The sequence below is a fragment of the Austrofundulus limnaeus genome, unplaced genomic scaffold (assembly GCF_001266775.1).
Source record: "Austrofundulus limnaeus strain Quisiro unplaced genomic scaffold, Austrofundulus_limnaeus-1.0 Scaffold238, whole genome shotgun sequence".
NCBI classification, from domain to species: Eukaryota; Metazoa; Chordata; class Actinopteri; order Cyprinodontiformes; family Rivulidae; genus Austrofundulus; species Austrofundulus limnaeus.
In genome coordinates, this window is record NW_013952640.1 from 151,997 (window position 1) to 161,420 (window position 9,424).

Below are 9,424 nucleotides of genomic sequence, written 5' to 3' on the forward strand. Positions count from 1 at the left end.
AAATGAAAGGTGGCAGAGAGAAGAAAAAATCTTATTACATCTGCCCCTTTTTCCTCAAGTATAAATTCAAACAATGATCTTCAGTTAACAAAACACTTGATATTTTGACTTGATATTTTATCCCAAACCTAAAGTTTAAAACACATATTATTTATAAAGTTTGCCCCATTAATTCATTTCACGCACTCGGTATTAACAGACCATCCCTCTGTTCCATACTCCATACGTATGTGTGTGTGAGCTGCAGCACAACCAATCAAATTAACAAGATTTAAAAATAAAACACCCAGGTAACGCTTTCTTTTACGGTACCCTTATTACCATGTAATTACAAGGTAATAAAAATGGTAATCAAATGATATTACTACCTTATTACTATGTAATTACACGGTAATTAGGGCACAATTTTACTATGTAATTAATTGTCTGCAGTAATGTAGCACTTACCTGGTAATGTATTACAATTCACTATGTAACACCTAGATAAGTAGTAGGTAATTTGGACAGTTTTAAAGTTATATTTTATTGCAATTAACCATTAACCCCAAAATCTAGTTGCATTCTTTTGGTTATAAATATAGTGTTGAGTTACTATTGAATAGTAATTTGATTGTAGTTACCCAATAAAGGTAGTTTTACTAACAGTAGCTTTTCTTTTGGACCCTATTACCACGTAATTACATGGTAATATGGAAGTAATTACCTTACGTTTTATTACCTTGTAATTACATGGTAATGAGGGTACCGTAAAAGAAAGCTTTACATGTATGCTTTCACATGTATGCCATGTTTTGTCATGCTATATAAATCCGGTCCTTCAAGTGCATCCATGAGAAATGTTCAGCGTTTTAGTTCATGATTGCTGGTGGATGGTGAGCGGTGGTCCGTTTATAAAAGCAGGTTCTGTACTTGAACTCGGAGAAGAGAGTTTCTCTCTGTTCCCATCATATTGCTGAACCGGGTCCAGTTCCATCTGAGGGTGGATTATTTGAAGACATCTACATTGAGAAAATATATTGATAATAAATAGATTGTTTACTGCAGTCAGTGTACTGTCTACTGTTTTTTTTTTTCAGTTGTAACTCATCAAATGGCAGTGTGGGGGTCACATGTTGCCCATTTCCAAAACAAACAAAACAAAATCCAGTTATTTTGCTATCCTTCAGAAATTCCTGTTAAAATAAAAATTGTACAATAGTAAGGACCCTGAACATAACACACAGTGGAGTAGTTAATCCACAGTGCAGCACATTATTTTGTGTCTTGGGTAGTGATTCTGGTAAGCTTTATTCACGCAACATGTCTTTATCAATATGAGATGTGAAATTGGCAACAAACACTGTAGATTGAACCCCCATTTGAACTGACGAATATTTATTTTACCACCAAAAAAGAACACATGGTCTTTTACTTACATTTAACATATAATTACAACATTGGTAAAAACAAAAAACAAACAAACAAAAAAGACTCGAAAAGACTTGAAATTCCAAGTTTCAGACTTGGGACTTGACTGTTGCTTGTCTTGACTTTAGACTTGGCTTGACTGTCTTTGCTTAAGACTTGACTCTGGACTTGAGGATAAAGACTTGAGACTTACTCAAGACTTGCAAAACACTGACAGTCCCACCTCTGAAAAGTAGCAGTCTGCTAGCTAAAAGCAACAATTTGCAAAATACTGATGGTGCGTTCACACCAAACGCGATTTCAGCGTCAGGAGCATCAGGTTTACATACAAAGTCTATGGTGGACGCGCTTCAATCAACGTCAGGAAGTGCTGCGGCGCCTCAAGCACGATTAGAGCAGCGCGATTTGAACGATCTGAGCGTTCGACGCGCTGAGGCGCAAATCTCTGAAGTTAGAAAATCTGAACTTTTGCAGCTCATCGCGCAGCGTCAACCAGTCAGAGAGACTCCACTGTGTGATGTAGCGACATATTTCCCGACGGGACAGTTTACTGAATGATGTCCACTAACCTGAAACAGATGGAGCGGAGCTCTTTAGCTGAAATGAGTGCCTGCAGTCAGTGTCCTGATCCGCAGCAATGCGTGGCAGCGACTCATCAGACTGAAAAAAATAGTCCTGAAAGCGAGCTGTGAGCCTCTACTCTGAATTATCTGGTGAATTAATTATGAATTAATTATCTGATGAATGTGACATGCTCTTGCTCTCTGTAAATAAAGCAAAGCCACTTCCTCGTCCGACATTAAACAGAGCCCGACAGAGGAGGGAGGGGCGGGGAGGCTCTTGCCGTGCAGCGCTTCAAGAGCTGACCTGCGTCTGACCTCAAAGTGCACAAGCTTCAAACTTCAGCGTTGGCTGCGATTTTGAAGCTGAAATCGCATTCGGTGTGAATGCAGCATAAGAGCAACAAGTTGTAAATGGCTAGCAAAAAGTCAAAAGCATTAAAATGCAATCTAAAATCTAAAATTAGCAAAATACTAGATAGAAGCTAAATGTATAAAATGGCTGACTAAAAGCTGAAAGTAGCAAATGTTTAGCTGAAGGCTAAAAGTTGCAAAAGGCTAGGTAAAATCACCAATTTGATAGTTAAGAAGAGCAATTGGATAGCAAAAACAACCAAACAAAAAAGGTTAGTTAAAAGTATTGAAGGGCTATATAGAAGCTTAAAATGGAATGGCTGACAAAAAGGAAGAAGTAGAAAAAATTAGCTGAAAGCTAAACATGGCTAAAGACAGGCTAAAGGTAGCAAAACACTGGCTAAAAATAGCATGAGAAGATAAAAATAGAGCAAATATGCTAAATGCAGAGTTCAAAACGGAAAATATTTTTGTAGCAAATAAAGTGATCCCGTTTTTTGTTCCCTGTCGCTGAGGCGAGGGACATGCTCTCAGTCGGTCCATTCGTCTGTTACAGTTTCAGAAAGCTGTAACTAAAATACACCAAGCTTGATGAGTCATCCATGTTGCATGCCTGACCATACCATATGGTCATGTGACATCATCAAAGCCCCGCCCCCCTGACAACAAGTGACCTTTTTTTTTTGGCTTGGAAGACTCCATCTCTGACCTTCTGGACCGAATCAGCAACAAATTGTGTCAGAACACAAAGCACAAAGACTTTTTGGTGAAAAGCGTGGTCATGGTGGTGCAGTGAAATCAGACATCACGCCGTTGACATACGTTTGGCTCTAAATTCCACATATTTCAGCCAATCTGCAACCTATTTGCTATGATCGATCCTAATCAAGCCCACTACAGAAATGCAGTCCAATTTTGAGGAGAAGCATGGCCTAATTCCTCCACAGCGCTCCCTATAATTATTTTAAAAATTAGCCCCAAGCCATGCTTGGACCTGGTGGGGGGATGGTGTGGGCGTGGCAGAGTGGCGAAAGCCGATGCAGTTTGCACACGCTTAGCTCTACATCACCCATACATTATCCGATCTGCACAAAGTTTTGTGTGCACCATCAGGGAGACCTGCTCAACATGTTGGTGTGCTAGTTTGACAAGATAACTTTAGCCCCCCGTCCGTCCGTATATCTGTCTGTCCACCTTATGAGATGATTTAAACAATGAAGGCGTGTGATGATTCCAACAAGACGGCTAACCGTTAGTCACTGCTGCATGGCGACGGAGGGCATCAGCGACGTTTGGCGTAGAGTTTTATCTTGTTATAGTGAAAATATCCATATTTTTAAAAGTGTAAATGTTATAAACACTCATGAGCTGAACATTTGGATAAATAAGTGGCATTAAGTATACAAAAGTAGCTGGACAGCAAGAATTGTACGGAAAACTAAAAAAGCAAGAAAATAGTGTAAAGGCTAAGTAAGCATTGACATTATTAGCCTGTTACAACTTGTTCAAGGTCCTCGTAAGAAAAGGTCAGGGGATGCTAATTTCACATTATTCATACTTTCTCAATATAATTTTTCTTCCAACAGTCAGCTGGCTTGGGCTTCACCAAGCAGCATATATGCAATCATATAATTTTGATAATAAATTAATTCCTGCAAATCAGTGGAAAGCTTTAAAAAGGCAGCGTGGAAATCTTAAAGGTCGTGTGTGGAGGTCAGAGATGTCTGGTAGAAGGAAGGGGGAAAGGGAAGCTGAGGTCTGGACCAACAAAAAGAGTAAAAAACAACAACCTTGCCAATAATTAAACCAAATAAAAACACCTGCATTTATCCTAAATGTTCTAGTTGTTTTCAAACATTAGGAAGTCAAAACTTTCTTAATTGTCACTGACCCAATTTTTTGTGTATTGTGTCCTTACCAGATGAGGAAACGGGTCTTGAGATCCGCCCCATCAGTCGGCCACCTGGGTGCAACTTGGAGCGTCGGCGCAGTCGGGCCGTCCTCTACCAGCTGTCTGGACACCTCCAGAAACAGGACAAGACTAAGAGCAAACTGAAGATTAATAATGTAAGATGAGTTGTATTTAAAGTTTCTGCAAACACCAACATAATCTCTCGTGTCTCTAATGTGCTGGTGTTTGGAATATTTCTGTAGAGTGTTTTTGGAGCCAATGCTAACCCGATCCCTGAGTATAAGGTGGCTGATGTCCAGAAGTCCCGTTTGATCCTCCTGCACTATGGTGCGTTCAAGGCCGGCTGGGATTGGCTGATCTTGTTGGCCACCTTCTACGTAGCCATCACCGTTCCCTACAACGTTTGCTTCACTGCCGTAGAGATACGGGAGGACGGCGGCGCGGCGGCTCGAAACCCTCCGAGTGTCAGCGACATCCTGGTGGAGATCCTTTTCATCATCGGTGAGTTGGATTTCAAATTAATCAGCATCATTATTTTTGTGTTGTTTTGCTGGTTATTTGTTGTAATCAAGGTCTTAGTTGTGCATTTTTATGTTTTTTTAAAAAGCTCCCTTAACTCAAAACCATTCTTGTATTTCCTTCCTGATATTAAAATATGTTGCTCCTGATCTCCATGGTCTAATCAAATCAGTCTCTCTTCTTTTATTAGCTCCTTAAAATGGACCATAATTCACATTTCATTCAAACTAAAGCCTTAGAATCACCACTTCCCTATCATTTCACAAGACCGTTAATCAGCATAGAGTTTAACACTTTTTCTAGATTAAATAAAAAAAGAAACATTAAAAAAACTGCTTCTGCTCAAGCACCTACTCAACAAGCTGATGAAGACAAACGAGAAGGGGGAAACAAGTAAATACATAAAAGATCTTAGTTTAGAAGGAAAATAAATTGTATAGGTCCTCTGGACGGGTTCTTCTCTAATGAAACGTTTCATCTCTCTTCCAAGAGACTTCTTCAGTCTGAGAGTWTCAGGCAAAATTCAGGCTTTTAAGCACTGCCTCCATGTGACTGATGCTCACATCACATGGCTATCGTTGACACCTAATTTAACACCTATTGTTAACAGGGGGTGGAGTGATACTGCCAATGGCAGCGCTGTAGGAGGGGGACAACTGAAAACGGAGGCCTCCACCTCTGTTTAATGATGGACGGTCTTTCTTCACAAAAATGGCTTCTTTTACTCCTCTCTCAAACCAACGTTCCTCTCTATCAAGAATGAGAACATCCTCATCTCTGAAAGAGTGACCGCTGGCCTGTAAATGAGTGAAAACTGCAGAGTTCTGGCCATTAGATGTAGCTCGTCTGTGTTGGGACATTCTTTTGAACAGTGGTTGCTTTGTTTCCCCCATGTATAACTGGTCGCAGTCCTGTTAACAATAGGTGTTAATTAGGTGTCAACGATAGCCATGTGATGTGAGTATCAGTCACATGGAGGCAGGGCTTAAAAGCCTGAATTTTGCCTGAAACTCTCAGACTGAAGAAGTCTCTTGGAGGAGAGACGAAACGTTTCATTAGAGAAGAACCCGACCAGAGGACCTATACAATTTTTTTTCTTTTGATTTTTTACCTGGATTACTGAGATGCATCAGGACATCTTAGTTTAGAATTTTTACAATCTGTGCCTTTATGTAGGATAGCCAGTTTTGTTAGATTTTTGTTTTTATTTTCTAAAAAAAAAAAAAGAAGGATCTCTCTAATTCAGCTTGTATGTAGTTGGAGCTGCAGTATTAGTCGCTTGGTCAGCAGCACTGTGAATGCTATTAAGATCTTATTAGCAGGAGAGAGAGCAAGTGAAGCAGGCCACAACCCAAACACTTACTGTAAGTCATTAGGAGCAATATTCTCTCTAGAGAAATTGAACAACAATATGTCTCAGCCCTATGCTTGTCACCCTAATTTGACCCGATTCGGTTCTTCACGGTCTTGTTGGTTTTCCAACTGAGTGCCACCTCAGTGTGAGCAGGTTGTCACAAAGTGGTCACCTGAAACCAAGCACCCACGTGTAAATAAGTGAAATAAAGTAAGAAAACACTTAATATCCTGTTATAGTTTCCAAAAATGCCAAGGGGATGGGAGAGCGGAGGCCATCTTTTCTCCACCAGTCCAGTCAAGTCTGTTTGGTTTTGCTCCTACTGAATTCAGTTATCAGCCAATGAGCATGTTGCATGTTTAACAAATGATGGGTTTGATTTCTTTGAGATGCTCTAATTGGATGTTGCTCTCCGGCCTATCAATGAGCTGCAGTCTGCTGACATCAGATCTTCAGCCTGACTTGGTTCACTTGCAGCCAAGTAAGAAGCTGAAAGTTGATGGGATCAACCAATGGAAAAACCCTGAACCTGTGCCGAGTCCGTCCAAATACAGCCAAGTCAGGCCCATGAAATGGGCCCTTTGTTTGCTACTCTAAAGGGTCTGGACAAAACCCTGAACCCCCACTGCCTCTGATGTGTGTCCCATCAGTGTATGAATGTGATTTAAAGCACTGATTAATCTCTGTAGAATGATTTATTGAGATTAAGTTTGTAGAGAGACAAAGTAGTGTGCTCTGTGAAAGAGTAACTGAGGGTACAGATTGTGTTGTTCTAGATTTTGAATGTTCAAAGCTCACTGCCCATCCTAGCTTTCCATTGCTGTCCGTCTGTCTGTTTACACGTCCGTCCATCACGTCTACATGAAAGCAATATGAAAGCTTTGAGATTAAAGCTGTTTCAAGACAGCAGCACTCTACTTCAGTCTTGTTTGGACCTGCTTTTAGCTTGGGTAGCTGGGTAGAGTACACAGAAGTTGTACTCAAGTAAGAGTAGCACTACTTCAGCATATTTTTGCTCAAGTAAGAAATTACTCAAGGAAGAGTAAAACAGTTTTTCATAGTTAGATAGATATTGGTCCTGGGCATAGATTAAAATTTTTAATTGCGATTAATCTCAAGACATTTTTGCGATTAATCACAATAAATCTTTTAGAATCATTCACTCTACTATGGTTGAATGTGTAGGCTTGTGTGTTGCAATACACTCCGTATATGACACACTGTGTACAGTTCTTTTGTTTTTCTTTTTATCCTCTTATGGATTATTTTATTCATGTATTTATTTTTGCTGACAACTGTGACAGTCTCTATCGTTCATTCCTCATGTAGTACTCGTTTGGAATGAAAAACAAAAAAATCCTTGAATACTTGATTTCACCTCGTCCTGATGCATCTCAGTAATCCAGGTAAAAAATCAAAAAGAAAAAAATTGTATAGGTCTTCTGGACGGGTTCTTCTCTAATGAAACGTTTCGTCTCTCCTCCAAGAGACTTCTTCAGTCTGAGAGTTTCAGGCAAAATTCAGGCTTTTAAGCCCTGCCTCCATGTGACTGATACTCACATCACATGGCTATTGTTGACACCTAATTAACACCTATTGTTAACAGGGGTGGAGCCGCGCTGTAGGAGGGGGACAACTGAAACTGAATTTTTGTGAAGAAAGACCGTCCATCATTAAACAGAGGTGGAGGCCTCCATTTTCAGTTGTCCCCCTCCTACAGCGCGGCTATTGCCAGTATCACTCCACCCCCTGTTAACAATAGGTGTTAATTAGGTGTCAACGATAGCCATGTGATGTGAGTATTAGTCACATGGAGGCAGGGCTTAAAAGCCTGAATTTTGCCTGAAACTCTCAGACTGAAGAAGTCTCTTGGAGAAGAGACGAAACGTTTCATTAAAGAAGAACCCGTCCAGAGGACCTATACAATTTTTTTTCTTTTTTTTTTCTTTTTGATCTCACCTCATTATTCTGCACAAAATTTAACAAAATCAAAGATGTTTAGAGTATTTTTAGGTACAATTTTATATAAAAAAGGGGCAATGCATTTTCAAAAACATTAAATAAATAAGGCAAAGCAAGCCAGTCTTACTTTTTTCTTTTTTTCTTCTCTAACACGCTGATCAGCCTCATCTGCAGACCCTCCCCTGGTTTGTTTACACTGGTTTTAAACTGAAGCGATGTTTCAGGCTCGAACTGCTCCAGTGGTGAGACGGTTTAGCATTTCAGTGCTTACAGAGAACTTTACTTCTTTCCAGCCCTCCGTTTGTTGGGAAAAGTTTTAAAAATAAAAAATATCCTGAAGAATCTGGTGACTCCCACCATGTTTCTGCCCCGGCTGCAGCTCAGTTGGGTTCATGAGAGCAGCTGTGAGTTGCCACGCAACAGTTTGAGAACAAAGGCTCTCAATGGATGAGACACGTGACGAAGGCCACCTAAAACCAATAGTGATCATAATCCCGCCTCCCCGCCGTAACCACTGGGTTTGTGTGTGTCTGTGTGTGTGTTAGCTGCCCAGTGAACAGAGATCCAATGGAGAAATAAAGTAGGGATGCACGATATGTCGGTATTGATATCGGCTGATATTGGTAATTTTTTAGAATATCGGTATCGGTCTGATATGTAAAACTGGGCCGATATTAACGTCCGATTTTGATTTCCCACTTTTTATCTTTGTGTTTCTGTTTTGGGAGGAGAGATGGTTGATTGAGCGGCATCTGTTTGATCATAATAGTAATATTGATGCTGCGTAGCCAGGAATAACTGAATTAGAGCCATGTCAGAGGTCTGGTCATTTATTTACGGTATCAAAATAAAAAAAGACCCAAGTGTAGGGTTAGACTGATTGTAGTTTTTTTGCCGATCTCCGATTTCTGATCTTTAAAAAGTCTGACCTGCCGATTTCGATTTTGTCCGATACCGATTTACAACCAACACAGTCAGGTGTTATAAGGTCACAATAGGTCTTCGATGTTCCAATCTTATTTTATTGAAAAATATTGAACAATACCCTTGAAACAATACAAACTGGGTCCTGGCCGATCTAGCGGTGCACCCCTACCCAAGTGTATTTGTGTGTATATGTATACTATAATTTGTGTGTTTGTGTAATATCGGTAAATATCGGTTATCGGCCATAAAAGCAATAATTATATTGAATATCGATATTGGCTGAAATTTTTATATCAGTGCATCCCTAAAATAAATAAATAAATAACTGTTAACACATGTTAAAGAAATTATCACCGTTAAGCTTTGGCTGTGTAAATATGATAATAATGCATTTACGTGCCCATCACTAATACACACACACACACGCAC

The 9,424-nt window shown here is 39.9% G+C and overlaps 1 protein-coding gene across 2 annotated transcripts in view; it reads left to right on the plus strand.

The window, feature by feature from the left end:
• kcnh3 (potassium voltage-gated channel, subfamily H (eag-related), member 3) overlaps positions 1-9,424 on the plus strand; it is an 86,723-nt gene that overhangs the window by 26,501 nt on the left and 50,798 nt on the right. For both annotated transcript variants that reach the window (XM_014020026.1, XM_014020025.1), the window contains exons 4-5: positions 4,243-4,388; positions 4,476-4,734. In XM_014020026.1, coding sequence (XP_013875480.1) covers positions 4,243-4,388; positions 4,476-4,734 — 405 coding nt within the window. The remainder of the gene's footprint in view (positions 1-4,242; positions 4,389-4,475; positions 4,735-9,424) is intronic.